General features: G+C 45.4%; 2 protein-coding genes across 7 annotated transcripts; one reads left to right on the top strand and one right to left on the bottom strand.

The window, feature by feature from the left end:
* Positions 1 to 403: 403 nt before the first annotated feature.
* zftraf1 (zinc finger TRAF-type and ring finger containing 1) lies at positions 404 to 6,711 on the top strand. 2 transcript variants are annotated; one of them, XM_085261540.1, is made up of 7 exons: positions 404 to 942; positions 1,212 to 1,546; positions 2,603 to 2,697; positions 3,376 to 3,519; positions 4,551 to 4,762; positions 4,910 to 5,088; positions 6,112 to 6,711. In XM_085261540.1, exons 2-7 carry the CDS (start codon positions 1,259 to 1,261, stop codon positions 6,322 to 6,324), a joined length of 1,131 nt encoding a protein of 376 aa, XP_085117666.1. In that variant the 5' UTR covers positions 404 to 942; positions 1,212 to 1,258; the 3' UTR covers positions 6,325 to 6,711. The 2 variants fall into 2 exon arrangements, with proteins under 2 accessions (XP_085117666.1, XP_085117665.1); XM_085261539.1 differs by having other exon boundaries at positions 1,197 to 1,546.
* A 2,680-nt stretch (positions 6,712 to 9,391) lies between these two features.
* Positions 9,392 to 18,838, bottom strand: arpp21 (cAMP-regulated phosphoprotein, 21). 5 transcript variants are annotated; one of them, XM_085261538.1, is made up of 20 exons: positions 18,604 to 18,837; positions 14,944 to 15,109; positions 14,631 to 14,796; positions 14,497 to 14,535; positions 14,319 to 14,384; positions 14,120 to 14,234; positions 13,794 to 13,932; positions 13,457 to 13,594; positions 13,272 to 13,371; positions 13,070 to 13,165; positions 12,942 to 12,979; positions 12,785 to 12,835; positions 12,350 to 12,540; positions 11,745 to 11,876; positions 11,515 to 11,633; positions 11,305 to 11,376; positions 11,063 to 11,224; positions 10,850 to 10,943; positions 10,017 to 10,123; positions 9,392 to 9,882 (listed from the first exon to the last, which is right to left on the bottom strand). In XM_085261538.1, the coding sequence occupies exons 3-20, from the start codon at positions 14,790 to 14,792 to the stop codon at positions 9,724 to 9,726; spliced, it is 1,980 nt and encodes a 659-aa protein (XP_085117664.1). In that variant the 5' UTR covers positions 14,793 to 14,796; positions 14,944 to 15,109; positions 18,604 to 18,837; the 3' UTR covers positions 9,392 to 9,723. The 5 variants fall into 5 exon arrangements, with proteins under 5 accessions (XP_085117664.1, XP_085117663.1, XP_085117660.1 ...); XM_085261537.1 differs by having other exon boundaries at positions 13,070 to 13,168; positions 18,604 to 18,836; XM_085261534.1 differs by having other exon boundaries at positions 12,942 to 13,165; positions 15,651 to 18,838.
* Positions 18,839 to 19,678: the final 840 nt, after the last annotated feature.

Here is a 19,678-nt window from a genome sequence, read left to right as displayed (position 1 = left end):
AATGCTTATGGCTTCGTAGTGGTAGTTATTCGAGCACTACATGTTTAGGGCTGAATAATTTATGTATCCTTAATAAGCAACATCAGATGAACCCGGTTTGATAGATTGCAGCAGGGATATAAACATCGAGTCGGCGTACCAGAGTACCGGAAACGAGGTTATTTTAGTCAAAAGGTTTTGATAAAAGTTATATTTATTTGTTTGTTACACAGCAGTCTTATTAGTAAATATGTTATCACGGTGTTATAATATATACAGTTTAAATTATATAGAGCATGTGTGCTTTGGTGTAGTACCCTAATTTCGTCGCATATCAGGTTTTAGTCACCTTTCAAGCCCTGCCATACGCTGACCCACAGGTGCACACTACGCATGCGCCTTTAAAAACTCTTTAAATACCCCAAGTCATCTGCCACAACAAAACATTCCGCTGTCAGCCCATTCACGGCTGTGCTATAGTAGTTACTGGCGCATAAGAGGCCCTGGCAGAGACAGACAAATATTTACTTTCATATCTGCGTCTCTGCTAGTAATCTAAATCGAGAACCTGTCTGAGTATTAACGAAATTGACCTGGAGTCGTAAAAGGCTGTGTGGGGTGAAGTCGGGGGGAGACGGACAGGAGAAAAAAAACCCCCAAAAAAACAAAGATGGCTGTGTAGCTAGAGAGACAAGTCCCAACGGAACTGTCTCCAGCAGCAGCTTTAATCACCGACACGTCCCGCGAGTCCCGCGGACAGTCAGCCGGTACCGGAGCAGGGACGCAGGGAGCAGCCGAGCCGGGCCCGCTGGTGTTGTAAGCCGCTGTCATTGCGAGTAACGGCGTCGAGAGAGGGCACCAACAGCTGAGAGAGCCCGGGTTGTTTTTGTTCTGCCTGGGCAGAGGGAGAGGACTGCTGTGTTTTTGTCAACGTAGCTAGCCGCATAGTCTGCTAGCCTAACTGTAAGTCACCCCCCTCCCCCAAAAAAGTCGACATTTAATTTATCAGATAGTCGTGATTACATTGTGCACATGCTGTCGTTATTATTCATTAATTGGCGTGTTAAGATACAAGTTTGTGAATGTAGGGTCGCGTTAACAATAAGTTGGCCTGCATTCCTTCCTGACTGCCGAAGCGCTAGCATAGCTCACGTTAGCTTGCTGTCAGCTGACCGTTAGCTTGACAGGTGGTAAGCTAACCCCGAGCTAACCTGCAGGTATTTCGGGCTCAGCCTGGTCGCGGCAGGTACATAACAGGCTTTTCAAGAAAGCCACCGTCATGTCTTCACTGGAAGAGCGAGACGTAGGCGTTGCGGCCGCCCCTGGCTCCTCCTCGGCCGGCCTAGGGGTCGGGGCCGTGGGGGTAGCTGTGGAGGCTGTCGCTGGGGTCGCAGCCATGCAAGAGGAGGTCGCGATACGTCGAGAAGGGCCCGAGCCAAACCCAGACGAGCCACCCAAGAAGAGGGTGAAATTACCCGAGGGAGAGGCAGGGAAGCTGGAGGAGAGACTGTACTCAGTGCTGTGCTGCACCGTGTGCCTAGACTTGCCCAAGGCGTCTGTATACCAGGTAAACATGTTGTCAATCACAAATCTGGCCCCCTCCACCCACCCCACAACCCCAAACAAACATCAGCACACCAGCTCAACCTCATAATAGAAGTTGCCCATGTGTCCCCAGCCCTCAATCCCCACTGTCAACCTGTTGAATGTGTTGGCCAGCTCCATTTATTTTTAGTGATACTGGATCCGACAAAGGCCCCAAGTGTCAACAGCAGATTGAGCCATGAGGCCAAGAGACCAGACACAACCAGGCCAGGTGGTCAGCTGTACTGGCTCAAGTTTATAACATAATACTGTGAATTATCCTCAGAGAGAGAAAGAGAGAAACAGAAAAACTACATCCCCAACCCCTCATAAGACTCCCAAAACCTAAATCGGAATAATCTTTTGTCCTTTCCTTGATCTTTACCCCAGCTTTCTACATAATAACCCCAAACTTCTCTTGTCAATGTCAAAGGAGCACATTTGCTAAGTCAATCATTGTCCAGGTAGTCATCTGCATTTACATGCCTGACTACACAGTGTTAATCTTTAACATTTATCGGTAATATAAACACAACACTATGTTCTTTCAATACATAATATTCTGCACATGCATCCAGATATATTGTGCTAGGTTTGTTAAGCCCAGTTTCACACAGAAAATGACATCATTTATGTAAAAAGAAGTATAGTTTCTTCTTTGAGTTATAATCTGTCAGATATTTCACAGAAAGAGGCAGACAGCCTGTTCAGCAGATATAGCCAATTCAGTATTACAACTTAACCAAAATTATAAATAACCAAACATTTAAGCAAACGTGTTGAATGGTTTTACACTAAATTATTTGTTGTAATATGAATATAAATTAAACTGACCACTCTTTCATATTTATAAGTTGTTCCAGTTTATTATTTAAATAAACCCATGTAACATATGATCTGTTATTTCATTAATATTTGACACATTTAAGTCAATATTTATTCTCTAGGTTTCTTCCTGTTTAACAACATCACAAGATAATTTATCACTTTCCTCAGACCTTCTGATTGACCCGTCAGAATCTTGTTTTTGTCCTACTAGTGTACCAATGGACACCTGATGTGCGCTGGCTGTTTTATCCACCTTCTGGCTGATTCCCGTCTGAAGGAGGAACAGGCCACATGTCCCAACTGCAGGTAAACCAGCAAATAAAATGCCAGTGTGGATCCCGATTTTGGGGACCGGTAAGTTAAGCTTAAGGGTGACATAAATTAAACGTGACTCGTGAAAGAAACGCAAAGGGGTATGTAACGTCGCATTCGCAGGGAGATGATCAAACAAACATATAATATATATGAGGATCAAAAGAATTTGGATTTATAATATTTAAAAAAAGAAAACATATAGATGTTAATAATCGCTGTATGTGTGACAATGTTCATACAAAGTTTAGTGCCACCTGTGTACCCAGCTATTATGGATCTACAGTCATTATAGTGAGAAGAAGCTGCTGGAGTAGATCCAAATGTTTAGAAAGCATGCTAAACAAAACTATAACCAGCGACATTTGCTGCTTAATATTTTATATTTCATCTTTTGCTTGTTAGCACTGGGCCTCTTATAAGAGAAACATTCTCACGGTTGAATTTTTAATTAGGTTTATTGAAGCATGTTTGTCTGACATCTGAATTTTTGCACAAACACAAAAACACCTTAATTAGTTTTACTCAGCCTTATAGTACGCTTGGCAACAAAAGACATAGTACTCAGTGGCTCTTGGCTTTACTTTGCGTCAGTATATTCTACATACCTCAAATCTTAAATATACCCCTGCCCTGAGGTGTGATTTATGCTTTTTCTCCCTGTTTGTGTAGGTGTGAGATCAGCAAGAACCTGTGCTGCAGGAACCTCGCGGTGGAGAAGGCTGTCAGTGAGCTGCCGACAGACTGTACCTTCTGCCTAAAACAGTTCCCCCGCTCCAGCTTAGAGAGACACCAGAAAGAGGAGTGCCAAGACAGGTACACACACACACACACACACACACACACACACACACACACACACACACACACACACAGAATGACAGTTTTTCCAAGTTTTGCAGCACTTGTAGCCAGAGAAAGTGAGAAATGAGTTCCAGCCACTTTTCTTACAAAAGGCCCCAAAAGCATCAAATGAAGTGGGCTCAGGAGAGTAAACATACGGACATGTGACAGTAGCATGATAGTGTGTGTGTGTGTGTGTGTGTGTGTGTGTTGACGCGCTGCAGGATCACACGGGGTTAATGTGGTGAAGCAGCTACTCCAGAGGAGAAAAACCACTAACATGATTACAGACTGCACATTATCTTGTATGTGATACTCATGGCTCCTTATGAAGTCCTATGGGGTTGTTGCTATAGCGATAGGTGACCCTGCTTAGAATACTGGTATCTGTGCGAGTGTTGCTATGACGACTGCCGTTTCGCCAGGTGTTATTTTTTTGTTGTTTTTTTTCTTTCCCCTGGTCGGGTCACACAGAAAATGACGGCGGTCTCCCGCGAGGAGGCGCTGACGTTGGCTCGTACCCTCGGGGCCGTTTGCTCATTAAGATATGAAGTTTAATATGGCATAATTACAGTGCATGATTACAGGTGTTTTTGTTGGGAATCCTTTTTAAATGTCCGCGTAGGCCAAAACTTTCCAGTCAGAAGGTTGACTTATGTAAGCATGGCTTCAATTAGGCGTGCCTCGTTGCAGAGACTAACTAGTACCTTTCACATTACTAATAGCGCGCGTCAACATGTTCTCGCTGAAAAGCACCGCTATAAAGGATGTAGCTAATATGAATACATGCATTTATTCCTTGTGGTTGGGTCTCATCTTTAGTGCAGCATTAATTTTCTTTAGTTCCCAGCGCACATTAATTAATACCTTTGGTGACTGTAACGTCCAATCACTACACGTGTCACGCATTTATCACAAAGGACCTGTGGAAAGGATGTCGTTTATGTACACCCACGCCTTTGCTTCCTTTGCGCTCAGCTGTTTCCCCACCATTATCTTGCCAGGGTGACACAGTGTAAGTACAAGAGGATCGGCTGCCCGTGGCAGGGTCCTTTTCATGAGCTACCAGCACACGAGAGTGAGTGCTCACACCCCACGAAGACTGGAACAGAACTCATGGGAATACTGGGAGAGATGGACCAGAGCCACCGCAGAGACATGCAGCTGTACAACAGCATCTTCAGCCTGCTGTGTTACGAGAAGATTGGGTTTACAGGTAACCCCCCCCCAAATAAATAAATAAATAAAAATAAAAAAGAGGATAAAATTGTTTGGTGATATCTGTGCCTGTAATTCAGTTTTTGTCCTCATCACAGCCTTTCTCCTCCTTTCTAATTCATGCTGCATTTGTGTATCCACCCAGAGGTGCAGTTCAGGCCGTACCGCACTGATGACTTCATCACTCGTCTGTACTATGAAACGCCGCGCTTCACTGTCCTCAACCAGACGTGGGTGCTGAAGGCCCGCGTGAACGACTCCGAGCGCAACCCCAACCTCTCCTGCAAGCGCACCCTCTCCTTCCAGCTCATCCTCAAGAGCAAGGTACACTCGCTACCCACTTACTTTATTTTTAGGTTTCTTCACGCTTGCTGGATTTCACTCTTCGCCTGATGTGGTTTGAATGGAGAGGTTTGGAGACACTTAAGGTCCTGGAACTGACTTTACAGACAGATAATCAACTCTGTTACCATGACTCTAACGTGACTCTTGTACCATTTGTGCAAGAGACAAATTTCAAACAGTTTTGGAAAGAAGAGAAGAAGAGGCTAAGGGGATATTTGGTTTATCATGGTAGATTAGAGTATTCTCAAGGTACTTCTGTTTGAACACAGACGTTACCATGTGCGCTTCACATTACTGAAACTCGTCAACCATTTTGGGCTGCATAGAAAATTCAAATGGTTTCTGAAAGATGAGAGCCAAGAAAAGAGCGTTACGGGTTTAGGCAGATTGGTTGTACACACAATGATTGTTATTTAAAACTTCAAGGGAAGTCTACATTTATTTAGTTTTAAAAGACTTTTGGTTAGAAGAGACTAACCAAAAGGTTAGAAATAAGGCAGGTTAACAACCCCAAGACCCCTGTCTAAATGCACAGAGACGCTGCGGTAACTTCAGTGTCAGTGGTCACTGGGATTGCATGCATACAGTCTCATAAAATAAGGCTTAAAAAATGGCTTCTCCCCACACATGTGCACATTTTCACAGCATTATGGCTGCCTTTACAGTTACAGTGAGACATGCCTGAACAGACCAAGAGTGTTTTTATGTGTCATTTTTTTACATTTTCTCTTTTTTGTGAAAAAAGCAGCAATATCTAAAATTACCACCAGTTATTGCATTATGAGGGCGAGGAATTCAGTTATGGAGAAGAAAATTTGAGGTAATAGAAGAGCCCATGGGCATTTCTGATGATAAATGTGTATGTCAGCGATACTTTGAAGTTGCTTATTCTCGCCAACCGACTGATCAAAGTTCAGAGATTTTCAGATGAGTTTTCACTGTAAAATTTGAGCTCACGAGCTGGAGCCGGCCCCCTGCTCTAACCTGGATGTGTCTCCACAGGTAAACTCGGTCCTGGAGTGCTCCTTCCTGCTATTGAAGGGCCCCTACGACGATGTGTGGATCAAGCCGGTTATCCACCACCACTCCTTCAGCAACGACACCAACGAGACCGACTACGTCCCGCTGCCCATCTCCGACTCGGTGGAGTGCAACAAACTGCTGGCTGCCAAAAACATCAACCTGCGCCTGTTCATCTTCCAAGTCCAAAAATAAAGAGGAGCGAGAGAAGGAGGAGGAAGATGGAGCAGGGGTGGGGTGGGGGTGAGGGGTCAGAGAGAGGATGTGATGATTAAAGAGAGACACCGCAGAACCATTGATACCTCTTAACACAAAAACAAATACATGAACACACACCTTCACACAGGGTACACGCTTCTACACACACACACACACACACACACACACACACACACACACACACACACACACACACACACACACACCACTAATTACACATACCTCCTTTTGCTTTTAAAAGATAGTGAGACCCCTTGCCCGAGAAAGCTGTGAGTTGCTATAGAGATGGGTGGGCATTGATATGAGATTGTGATGGCGGGGGTGGAGCCTGCGAAGGCACGGGTGGGAATGTCGGCAGCAGTGGAGGAGCGGGAGGGGGTGGGGGGAAGTTCCCAAATGTTGGTGTGTACCTGTGGTTCGTGAATGACCTTTCAGTTCCTGACACCCACAGCCAAAGGTAGCACACACACCAACCGAAACAGGTGTGGCTGTTGTGTGCGCATGTGTGTGTGCATGGGTGAGAGGGAAACAGAGTTGTGTGGCAGGGACCCCGGAGCACAGCCGCAACTCTGCTCACCTGTTCAGGTGTCCCAAAGACGCGTGATAATGTGAAAACAGAGCGACCGACTCTGCTGAGCTGGAGCACGTGGAGGAGTGTGTGTGTGTTAGTCTGTGTTGTCTTTTCTCCTCCCTCTACACACTGTACGCCTGAGTTTCCCCGCGAAGCTCATCATCCCACCTCCACCACCCCCCCGGTCTGCATTTCATCAAGAGGAGAGACGGCCTGGCTGCATGCATGTGTTTTAGTTCTTCGACTTATTCCTGCAGCTGGGGGTTATATTTAACCTTCAACACTAATACCATTTTAATTTTCTCTTAACCCCGAGTATTTAAGTACCCCTGAACTTTTTCTTTCTTTAGTTGGGTTTTAGCGTGTGAACGGCCACCTGTGTAGTGCATACATGAGTGAGTGAGTGTAGACAGATCCAAACTGTGAGATTATTTGCAAACGTGTCTCCAGGTGAGCAGTATAAGCTTAGAGGACATTACTAGCAAGGCAGGACCACCACAAGACCTTCAAAGCCCCCCCCCAAAAAGAAAGTCCCCTAGGGGTTCACAGTGTGTCAGTTAATTTTTGGTCAATTATCGTCTTTATTTGTTATTTGCATCTCTAAAAGGAAATGTCATCTAGTAGATGGATTATCACAGGATCAGTGTAGTTCTCATTGTGCATTTCTGGAGGGTTTTTTTGTGTTAACTTGTTGTTTTTGTTATTTTTGTGTGTTTGTGTTATAAATCAGGTGAACCTTTGCTTTTTAACTAGATCACACTGGGTTTAAATAAATTACCACAAACTGACTGACACATAGGAACTTCTAGGAACAGTGTATAAGTGTGTGCTGGGATTCAGCAGGAGCATGAGTGAGTTCCTGTTGTCTCTACACCCGATCCCCCCCCTCGCACCCCAAATCTGTGCAGCAGGGTTAGCCTCAGAGAGTCTCAGGGCGATCAGGACTTCTTCATTCATCTGCTCAGAGATCAGCAGCCGTCTCAAGAGGCTTTTTCTGAAGGTCAGACTTCAGGTGGTGATGGATGGTGTGCGTGCGTGTGTGTGCGTGTTTGTGTGTGTGTGTGTGTAGAGAGGTGGTGTTTTACCTAACAAGGGTGACATATTAGTGTTAGACTTACTTGAAGGAAAGCGAAGCAACGTTACTTAAGTAGATTCTACTGTAAAGCAGATAGATCTCTCTCCTCCTGACCTCTACTTCCTGTATTTCTGTGTTTTAATGCTTTGTCTCTATGCCAGTGGACTCACTCATCTCACTATGGCTGTACATGTGCCTTTTATTAAAGATCATGGAACCTGCTTCTGCGTGTCTGAATGTTGGGGGCAAAAAAATAGGCCCGGCTCGGCGAAGGCGTCAGCCCGTATAAATTATGCATTCAGCACCGCAGAGATGAAAGCTAAATTTAATTTTAAGGCCCGGTGTGGATGATGGATATGTTTCATTGAATTTGAAAGGGGGGGGGGAGATATGAATAACTTTGAGTACAAAATGGCTTGTTCAGCTCCTGAACAATAACACATTGGCAGTTATTGCCTGCATGCAAGTGGCTACATCACAGCGAGATGTTAGCTGTCTGAAGACTTAAAAAGAGAGGAGTGCTGTGTGTCTGTGAAAACTAGTTTGATTTCTGGGCTGTAATTAGTTGGGTTCTGATTTGTTTATTTGACTTGATGCTGCAGGAAAAGCACGGGTGTAAAAATAATAAACGACAGCTGAATCCCATTTAGCTGCTTCACATTCAGGGCACTGCTGCTGTGCCACTGATTTACTGGGACACTTGAATAGAGTGGAGGGGCTCTTGCTGCGATTATTTACAAAGCTGAAATAAGTAGTTGTCCGTTTTATTACTTAATTAACAATCTGTATTTGTTTTTAATAATTTTGCTGTTTTCCCACATTCTGAAATGATAACATTTGTCTTCTGTGATTAAGGTAAAAACGAACACTATTCTCTTTTTTTTATTGCACAGGTTTCTAAGAGTAAGTCAGCTGTTGTAAGGCCTGAATAGACAGAATTTACTGTTGAAGATGTGTAATGAGGGTATTTAAACAGGAGGGGGCGCCTAAGTCTTACATTGGGGATCCTTCATTTGCTTAATAGTGTGAAAAATGGTATAATTTGTGCATTGTAAGCTGCTCTTCTTTTACTGCATGATCATTTTAGTCTCCTAGTAACACCAATGCCCTTTTGATCTAAAAGCCAATATCCTGATTGATCATACCAATCAATATGCTTTATGTAAATCCTTTACTTGCTTGCCATCAGTCTCTTATTTCTAAACTCTGGACTTTTCCACAGCGCACTGATCAAGACTGTTTATGTCTGGGTGTGTGGTACGTTTGGCTGTCCTCCTACGCTGAGCTTTATTTCCTGGTGTCTTGTCTCATCTCAGCTCCATCTAATGCCATTAGCATGATCATCATCATGACCATCATCATCATCATCATCGAGTTCAGAGGAAACAGAGTCAGGATGATATAGAAATGTGACCTCATCAGTCCAGCCACAGCACTTTATTCTCTTCACACAGTGCATTTGCTTAAAACACAATATATATAATTTAATATCAATATAAAACTCCATTTGTGTATATAAATTATGCATTCAATACAGCAGCTCTTATATATACTTTTAAGCTTTGGTACAGTGGAATATTTATCTCTGTGAGTGCATGTGTGCATACAGCATATCCAGGGGGCATTAGCAGGAAAGGGGGGCACGAGGTTGTGTGAAAAAAGATGTTTATGTGTTAACCATGTGTGCGTGCGAGCGAGTTCACGCATTGACTAATGTATCAGTGCTCGATCAGTACTGTGCACTCCAGGCAGGCGTGCTGAGGTTAGCGCAGGTAGAAGGTTGGCAGCCGCTGAGGTGGGAGGGCTGGGGCACCACGCAGCAGTAACCAGTCTCCCCACCTACCCCGGTCACAGCTTTACTTTGGGGAAACGACACCGGAACGCCTCCCTGCAGAGAGACAGGGAGAGAAAGAAGCAAAGTTGGTGCTGGGAACAGCTACAAGAAGCATTTAGTGAGAGGGTTTCTTCTCTGGGCTCAAGCAGCTTCAGACTGATGCCCAATGAGACCTTTCTGGTGTTTACCTGAACCATGCTACACTGATGGGAGGCAACCGGTGAGTAGGCGCCCAGAACAGCCTGGGGCTGGGTGTGGGAAGACTGCTGCACCCTCACAGCAGGGGCATAACCTCCTAGAGACACACACACATATATAAAAAAGAACATTATTAATTATATGATACTGGGATTAATGAAAGAAATTAACCATATAAGACCATTATAAATATTTAAGAACACATCAGAGGAGATGCAAGATCTGGTTTGAGGCTTCAATACTGCTTTAAGAAACCATAAAAATACACATAGAACATAATTAGTCTTGAATGTGTAGATCAGTGGTTCTCAGAATGTGGTCATTATAAAGAAATTAAGCTGATTGAATATGACTTTCATGGAAAACAAGAGTTTTATTATAGTGAGTGGAGCTATATCCTCTATTTGACACTCATTCATTATTTTGTTTTCTCTTTTTGAGAAGAGCAAATTAAAAATAATATATAATTTGTTCCTCAGTTTTATCTGTGGTAAATTTGGTGGGATGCAGGTTATTTCACTTGGTGCTGCTTGGGAAATTACACTTGCATGTTCTCCATCCTTCACTCAGTCTGGCTGATGGAGTCATTTAAATTTCCTGCCAACTTTATACAATAATTTATTTCGTAAATTGCCGCAGATGACGGGACTGAATTGTGTCTTCTCGCTCTTTGTCACTGTGATGAATAGAAGCAGCAGGAAAAGAGACCGGTTCACTGTGAGACCCTCAGACTACATCTCTGACAGTGTAACGGCCCCCTCCTCTACTGCCACAGCTTGTTTTCTCTCTCTCTCTCACTCACACGCACACAGGAAGAATGTACCTGTTGGCTGAACAGCTTGGCTGTGGACTTGCTGAGTGGGTGAGGCAGGCCTGCATCCATGCTGAGCTGAGGTAGGGTAATAATACACAGGCACCTATAGGACATTTATAAGAGTAGCTTTATTCAGTGTATGATTGTCTGCAATTATTCCTTTAAAATGTCCGTATTTAACTAAGAAGAGACCTGAGATATAAAGCGCTGGTGTATCCTTACCTGAGGTGAGGGCTGGCAGTAGTTGGCAGGGTTGGGAGGAGGGGGAGGAGGATGAAGGGGAGGTGCTGCATAGATGTAACCCTGACTGGAAGGGTAGAGGGGTGGGGCTTCACCCACTGACTGACAGCTCACATGAGCAAACTGTGAGGAGAGCTCTTCAATCTGTAGGTCAAAAGAAAGGAGGTCAATGCGCACAATACTTCAAACGCACAGCAGTGGAGGTGCCGCGCTGCGATACATACTGTAGAGTATGGCTGTGGGGGGGTGACAGGTAACATCTGCGGAGCTGTGTAAGAGACAGAGTACTGAAGCACCTGAGAGAGACACACATATGGAGACAGAGATAAAGGCACAAACAGTGGCATGTGCTTGAGTGTCAGCTAGACCGTATCTTGCATGTAAAGCACATCTTGCTGTGCGTGTGTGCATGTTTGTGTGTGTATGTGTGATACCTGCTGCTGCGGCTGCTGAGGGGGGGAGCCCTGCAGCTGAGTTTGGCTCCTGATTGGCTGTTGATTCTCTGGAGGGTTGTACACAACCGGGGTTCCATCAGGGTTGAGGAAAGGCTGCCCTGAGAGGTCAAAGGTTGGGTATGAAAATGTGCTTGTCTTCTTTAAAATAATATCTGTGTGTGTGTGTGTGTGTGCGTGTGTGTGTGTGAGCCTCCGTTCGTGTCAATTACCAGTATGTGGGTTCACTAAAATGCTTCCCGGCGGGATCCCATTCTCAATAATGTAGCTGGGTGCCTGCTCCTCTATGATGGGAGGAGACGAGTGAGGACAAGTGGATGGCAGTCTGTACAGAGAGATGGAGCCTGGGAGCGTTCGAAAGAAGAGAGGAGGGAGTTTTATTATAACACCACTTAACAGATACCACATTTCCACACCCCACCTGTCTGTGCTACAGACATAGCGCGCGGCCCCTCGGCGCAGTCTCAGTGACGTTTTGTTCTTCCTGAAGATGTGAAGAAGGCTGGAGGTGTTGTGTGAAAATTTACAGCTATGGTGTGCGAGCGCTCATGGAGTTAAAAATGTTCACACCACAACTTCCACCGCTTTTCGCTAATTAGATGCAACCACTAATTTATAAACAGTGATTTTTCCCAAGTGCGGCAATGGCGCCGATGTCTGCGCATGCAAACGCGAGCGCTCAGGTGCGGATGAACCGACACGTCTCACCCTTTGATGAGTGAATTTACACCTTGAACGTGTGACACAGGAAGTGTCACAAAGTCATTAAATGTTACGCTGAGACGAAGTACAAAAAAAAAAAAAAAAAAAGACGCACCTGCACCTCGTGCGTCCCAGACGTTGTTAGCAGGTTGGCGGGTCTTCTGGGCGGCACTTGTCCATTGGTAGGAGGAATCTGACTCTGTGCTGCTCCAAGGTCGGGGGTCGTTGCTATAGCGACAGTCAGTCTCTGTGCTGCTCTGCCTGCTGCTGCCTGTCCAGCTGGAGCCTGAGCTGTCACGGCTCCCCCTGTGAGGCACATCCAGAATTATCCTACCGTCTTATTACCCCATGAGAGGTGCACCATTAAAAAGCCACTGAAATGATCTCTAAAACCTTTCGTTTGTGCCAAGATTCCTAAACCCTGATTCCCACAAACTCATGAAAATAAAATCTGGGTCTTATTCCTGTTTCTGCTGAAAAGCTGTGTGCCAGCCAGGCTGACCAAATTAAGATGATAAATGACTGTGCATCTGTGCCGACGAAGCTCTACCTGAAGAGTTTCCTCCGGGCCTCAGCATCTGGATAGTACTCGTCCACATGCCTGCACACACACACACACACATACACACAGACATATATAAATGTTCTCATCTAAATATAAAAGCTGAAAGGCTGAAATGGAAAAATTGCACTGCAGGCAAGGTTACCTGGTTTCTGCATGGGCGCTCTCTGGGGTGCAGAACGGCTGTAAAAGTATGGCAGAGAAATTAGTGAAAATCCTTTCTGTGCCCGTGCCGCTGTGTCGGTTTTGTCCTCCTTGCTCTCTTTCTCTCACCTCTTTGTTGAAAATGCGCTCCCGTGCTCTTTGGTACTCCTCCTCTCTCTCCTCCACCGACTTGCTTTGCCTCTCTTGGAAAGGGTGGAGACGTCTCTGCTGTGAGGAAGCAAAGAGAGGCCAGGTGAAATCATCAATGGGATCAAAGTCACTTAGGATGGAAATTTCCCAAATGAGCTGCAATATAGGAGGTCAGACAGACCTGGTCATCTGAGCTGTTGTCTCTCTTTAGGATTATTTTCCACTGCTGGATCTCCTCTGTCTTGTCCTTATGCACCTTGTCCACAAAACGCTCCTCGGGTCTTTGACAAAAGAAGTTAGGACTGCTGTTAAGTTTGCACTGAAAAGTAGCGCACTACGGGAGAAATGCACATTGTACTTGCTTACATGCGTGTGCTGCTGGTCCGGTTGATGATGACAGATTTGCCTGTCTGGTCTACATTGTGCTCCATGCCAAAGTAGGCCGCCACCCGATGGACCAGCATGCGGTGGTAGGATGACATGTGAGGGAATTTTTTAAAGGGACTGAGAGAGGGGAAAAACAAAAGGAGAGATACGGGAATAACAGAGGAAGAGGGAAAGCGAGTGGGAAGGTGAAAGTGAAAGAGAAAAGAATAGACTTTAACACTCCAGCGCTATCATAACATATTCACCTAATCTTTAAAACGTGAGTTGTTTTTTTTAAAAGCTCAGTGAAGGTGTCCTTTCACAGACACACACACACCTATTGCTGGTGATGAAGTCAATCATGTCCTGCTCCAGTTTAAGCAGCATCATGCGGTCCCTGGGGTTGCTGTTGAGGGTGTCGACGATAAACTGGTGCAGGTCTATGCCGGTGGAGTCGGTGTACTCCACACTGGACTCTGAGAGCGACACGGGCACAGGCAGGATGTGTTATAAGACAACAAACACAATCCGAAATTACACCGCAATATTAAACACCCCAGGAGAGCCACATGTAAATAGCGGCACAGAGTCCAATTTTATTACATTTTATTTGCTTCCTTCTTTTCTTTCTTTTATGAGATATTTCAGAAAACACACACATACCTTTGGACAGTGAAGGTTTCTTTGGATCTGTGCTGCTCTTCTCCTGCTCTTCCTCTTTACAGGAAGTTCTCCTGTTGTCATGGCAGCTCGATGAGATGTTTGCGTCTGGAGGTGCCTGAAAAAGAAAGAAAGAATAAGTTGAGTGTGGTGGTGATGGTGATGAGGAGAAGGTGGATGATTATGTGTGTACGTGTGTTACCTCGGTTTCTTCAAATGGTGGGCAGTCCTCACAGACAGCTTCAGCACGCACTAACTTTGGTCTAGCCTGAAACACACACAGACACACACACACAAGCAATATTATGAATTCATAGAGTCCAATGCAATCAATATTTTAGAAAGAATGAATAATGTGAGGCAGAATTATTTTAGCTTACCTTGACTTTTTTCTTTGGTTGAACCTGGCTGCACTGTTTCTGCAAGTAAGGATACAATTTATTATAACAGCGTGAACGGGCATCGGTGGAGGGAACGCATAATTTTCAGTGGATCCACGCTTAGTGTTGCTTACCTGCTGCTCGAGCTTCTTAAAGTCACTCTGACACTCCACGCCCTCCTTCTGATTGCACGGGGGCAAGCATGACGTAGGGGAGGGGCAGCTGACGACGTCACATGACGTGACAACGGAGGGCTTTAGGAGGACATCTGTACTTGCTACAACTGCTTCAGTCATCCTTCTAAAACAGAAAAAAAAACAACTTCCACTCTGAGCCTGTTTACCAAGTGGGTGTCTGCATTTGTATATTTTACTGCTATTTAAAGATATTTTGCCTGCATTTGCATGAGTCTCTGTTTCTGTGTGTGTGGGGGCACATTTTTTCTACCTATGTGGAGTTGTTTACTGTTGAGCCTCACAGGTGAATGATGAGGTCATATATCCCATGTTCCCACAGGGCAGCCAGAAACACAATTATCGTCTCCGCCTCTGCTCGCCTCCTCTACTGTTCTTCTCTCTCTCTGCCGGCACTTTACTGGAGAGGGGGAAATAGCCTGAAGAGTTCAAATAACACAGGAGGGGAGGAGAAAAAAACTGTTAGTGGTCATTTAACAGCAGAAACTGCACTACACATTTGACGAACACACTCGGAGCATAAAGCTGCTGGAAATGACATCAAGACGATCAAGTAGCTGAGCTTGTGTGTCTCTGCTTCCAAAATGTTCTCCTGGCGTCACAGTTAATCACTGCCTAACACCAGCGAGCGTTTTACAGTAAACACGCTCGTGTATCGGTGACGGTAAGGCGCAGCCCAGTGCTCGGATGCTGCATTTGCTGTGTGTATTTACGTGTGTGCGCGTGTCTGCGTTCGAGCATGTCTGCGAGCTTTTCTTAGAAGCAGCAGCTGTGGAGAGTATCACCCGATCCGGCCCGCTCTGATATTCCTAGAATACCAAGCTGAGTCTCTGATCCCAGTGGTGAGAACATAGCTGAGACCAAAGAGATAGACAGACGGGCACGAGGCAGTGGCATTCCTCCATCATTTCCCAACAGGGCCGAATTCTGCTGTAAGACACAGCTCAAGGGGACACTTACTCCTGTAACACCCGGGACAGAATAACGAGCTCAGAGGATGCAGAGTCCCACAGCGTGCTTATTTAACACCCGACTGGAGATGATGGCAGCCTTTTTTGTTCAAAAAAAAAAAAAGAAGAGAAGAGAAAAATCATCTGTCAGTCCATGTGCAACCAAAGTGGTGTTTATGCTCCAGTGAAATGAAACACTGTACATGACAGCAAAAGAAAGGGAATTATTCTCAGTATGGCACACAGGAGACTAAACGTGTGTGTTGGTCTAACATTTTACATACTACTTAAAGAAGGTGAATCATAATGTACTGATGTGTAGTATTGATTATAGTTCCAAACATACTGATATGACCATCTGCTGATATTAGTTTTGATGTCTTAACACAAAGCTGGAAAAAAGCCGCTTCTCTGTCTTGGCGTTGTGATCCTAAGAAAGAAGAAGCACTTCAGAGACACACACACACTCTCAAACGGACATCATTTCAGAGACTCCCCAGCGTGATGTTGGCCAGTTGCTGCTGAACTGTCCTTCAACCAAAACAGACCAGTTTCATGAGCGCTGCCTGAGGCCGACCCTGACCTTGCACCTCGGAGAGGGGAGGGGCGGCGAGCAGTAAACGACATACAATCAAAGACAAACTGAGTATTAAATGAGAGGGAGCAAGCTGCTGTTGAGCTGCGTTATACCTCAACCGTTGAGAGGAGAAATGGAAAGACGGAGCGGGACTGGGGAAGGATATGCACAAGGAAAACAAGACGAATGGAAGGTGCGGGAAGCAGGGGATGAAGAGAGATGAGGAAGCAGTCTGTGGAGACTTTAAAGGTGAAGAGGGGTGACGGGAGGCGATGGAGAGAGAGCGAGAAGAGTGAAGAATTAACGAGGGAGAGGCTCGCCGTGCAGTCTGTCTCCGGGCTTTTCAGCCGACGGCCGTGAAGAGAGGATTTGAGTGGAGCTACCAGGTTTTTTGCGCTGAGCACTGCAGAAAGTGGCCGGCCGCCCGGGGAGAAGGTGTGACACGATCATTAGCGTGTGACGGATGGCAGCGGGAGGCAGGGAGCGCCAGTACCCGCTACATCATCATCCATCTGCTGCTCTCCCCGAAGCCTCCAACCTCGGAGCCACTTACTCACCAGGACACCTTTCTTCTCCAGCCAAAAGCTGCCTGGCTTATACACACTGAGACACAGGCGGACCAGGGGGAAAATGTCCAGAAACTACTTTAGATGGCCACTGTCAGCTAAAGCGGGTTATATTAAGTCCTCAAGCCTGCCGCAGCCATGTTTGTAATTAAGGCCAATGAAGAGAAAGAGAGAAAAGAAATCTGCCTTTGAATAGCAGGGCTATAATTACCATGCATCGTTTAACACAGAGATCCACATCATTGCTTATGTGCTCTTTACACTTGTAGACATTTATCTTTACATTTTACCACCTCCGAGGAATTCATTCGCATCTCTCCATCTCAAGAAAACCTACAAAAAATAAAATAAAAAATAAAAATCCTCGCTGCCTCTGGCCACAGGAGCTGCTGCTGCTGCTTGTGTTTTGTCTCTAAAGGCTGCAGCTGAATCTAAAACAAGATTTCATATGTTTTCTCCCTCAGCCCGGGAGCTCATTAGGAAATGGCTCAGTGACAGACTGAAAATGAGAGAGCAAGTCTCTCTGGTGTTAAAACAATAACTGAGAAATTTCGAGGCAAACTCGCCGCTTTGTTCATCCATAATGTGTACAGCCTCTGCCCCCACAAGCTCCTAATTGGGCTGTTTTTGTTCCCCCTCTTGCATAATATAAAGGTGCCTCTTTTTTTTTTGTTTAGACATACAGTATATATTCATTCCAGCTTGCTTGCAGGTTTTTACTTCATCTCCTTGCTGCTGCACCCTCCACTTTAAGACAGTGAGAGATGCATAGGAAACTAGAGTACACATGTGAGATTTAGGTTACAGCACCTGGGCGGCCACAGCAGTCTTATCACTTAAGTATCTTGCGGGTACGACAGCTGCACTGGTCTGCAGCTGAAGTCGAAGGAAAGGCGAGGAAAACACCTACTGTGCATACATGCAGATACAAACACACATACATGCAGCTCATCAGGGAGGAAAGGGCTGGCGATAGAGGGTTAAAACAAACACACACACACATTAAAAAAAAAGTAGGCTGCAAGAAACAGGTGGCATCTTCATGCACAACTTCGAAGCATCCTGTTGACCCATATAGCGGGACGGGCCGGTGTTTGATAGGGCATGTGCGGTCTACTTTCGGGTTGCGGCTCGCTCTCTCTCTCTCGGTCCTGGAAGCTAGAAAGCCGGTGGGAGCGTGTGTCGCATTAAGCTGACACACCGGGGCTATTTTTACACCAGGGGCAGGGAGTGGACCTCCTGCTCCGGGACTTCACCGTGCTGTCAGCGTGAATCGGAAGGATGGCGGATGTAAAGCAGGAGGAATAATGTGGATGTTATAGAGGAGGGGCAACTTAAACTAACATTTGTACACTTAAAAACACACACGAGGAAATAAGAAATATTAATAAAGTGGCGGATATTCCTTTGTTAGAGCATAACGGACCTCTTTACTAAAGTAATAATACGCATATTGAGTTGACAATAAGAGGCTTTTATCGGCGGTTATCAATCCGCGGTGTCGCTAACATTTCCCCCTGTCGCTACAGGGGGAAATGCGGCTGATAGGTGCGCCCCGGGGCGCAGTTAGCTTGTCAGATTACCGGTGTTAGCCGCTGTCAAAAAGGAGAGCCAAATTACAAAACAATGTTCAACCCAAGTAGATGAGTCGGTGTGATTTTTTTTTTTTTTAAGTAAGTGATACAAAGAGGAAACGGAGGTGACATAACAGCATCAAAAGAGAGAGGGGAGCGTCACTGTCTGCCGGCGGAGTGACCGTTAATCGAGCTAACCGCGGAGATGTACAATTGTTGCCGCGGTGACGGCGTCAGTTAGCTTACCGTGAGCAGGCTGATGTCTTCACTCCCTCCGCGGTGCTTCTGCCGGAGCAGCTTACAAACCGACGGTCCGCCGTACACCCTGCCTCTGCTGATTGTGAGCTCCGTTGCTCCTCCTCCGCCTTTTGCCTATCTCTGTCGGAGCAGAGGAGCAGGGAGGGATGAAGGGAGGGAGAGAGAGAGAGAGAGGAGGGCCGACAGCTCTGAACCCTGAGCCACGCGCCCACACACACGCGCAAGGAATGCACGAGAGCCGGCCCTCCAGCAGCCCACTCATCTCCATCTCGGTCCCTGCGTCTCCCTCGCTGCAGGAGCGACTGTTTCTCTTTTCAACTCGGCTCAGCCTCCTTTACAACTACCGCAATAATCACTAACTACACTTGAATTCTCTTCTATCGGAGCTAAAAATATGCCTCATGTACCCTGTTACCTCATGTACCCTGTTACCTCATGTAGCCTACTTTGGTTGAGTATTAGCCAGCGTTTTGGGCCAAGCTGCTCCATCACAGCAAGGAAAAAAAGAGATTGTGCTTTTCATATAATTTATTTATAGTTAAGATAACTTACTTCCATTAAAGCTCGTGTAGTCTTAATAATATTATGCTAATAGTACATTTCCAAATAATAGCCATTACTGTGCAAAACTTTTGAGACACTCCTCATTTCTTTTTATTTTGCCAGGGAAATTGGAAACAGGTGCAGGAACTTACTGAAATATGCAAATATACATGTAAATACATTATATAAACCAAACAGAGTTTGTACAGTTCTAACAAGCTTGAAATGCAATATTTGGTGTGACCATCTTTCCTTTTCAACACACGCTAAACTCACTTAAGCAGCTTTCTTGTAATTTCTTTAAGTAGTCATCAGAAATAGTTCTCCAGGCTTCTTAAAGGACATTCAAAGATCTTCTTTGGATGTTTGCTGCCTTTTGTTCTGTTCTCTATCAAGATGATCCCACACTGCAGGCACAGTCCAGTCCAATCCAGTCCAGGCACTGGATTTGATTTGTGATTTGTGACATAGTGCCTAAAGATTTGATTTTAAGGTTGGTCTTTGCTAAGCTTTCTGTCAT

The sequence above is a fragment of the Mchenga conophoros genome, linkage group LG22 (genome assembly GCF_057382185.1).
Source record: "Mchenga conophoros isolate Kocher_MC1m ecotype Shallow Benthic linkage group LG22, M_conophoros_male_GT1.1, whole genome shotgun sequence".
Classification (NCBI taxonomy): Eukaryota; Metazoa; Chordata; class Actinopteri; order Cichliformes; family Cichlidae; genus Mchenga; species Mchenga conophoros.
This window is presented reverse-complemented; position numbering and strand designations above follow the sequence as displayed.

Excerpts from the sequence above, each read along its gene's own strand:
- zftraf1 (XM_085261540.1), top strand. The coding sequence starts at position 1,259 with ATGTCTTCACTGGAAGAGCGAGACGTAGGCGTTGCGGCCGCCCCTGGC. Across the intron at positions 3,520-4,550 it reads AAAGAGGAGTGCCAAGACAG|GGTGACACAGTGTAAGTACA; the intron begins GTACACACACAC and ends TTATCTTGCCAG. Across the intron at positions 5,089-6,111 it reads AGCTCATCCTCAAGAGCAAG|GTAAACTCGGTCCTGGAGTG; the intron begins GTACACTCGCTA and ends GTGTCTCCACAG.
- arpp21 (XM_085261534.1), bottom strand. The coding sequence starts at position 14,792 with ATGACTGAAGCAGTTGTAGCAAGTACAGATGTCCTCCTAAAGCCCTCC. Across the intron at positions 11,225-11,304 it reads CCCCACAGCCATACTCTACA|ATTGAAGAGCTCTCCTCACA; the intron begins GTATGTATCGCA and ends TTTGACCTACAG. Across the intron at positions 9,883-10,016 it reads ATCAGTGTAGCATGGTTCAG|GGAGGCGTTCCGGTGTCGTT; the intron begins GTAAACACCAGA and ends GTCTCTCTGCAG.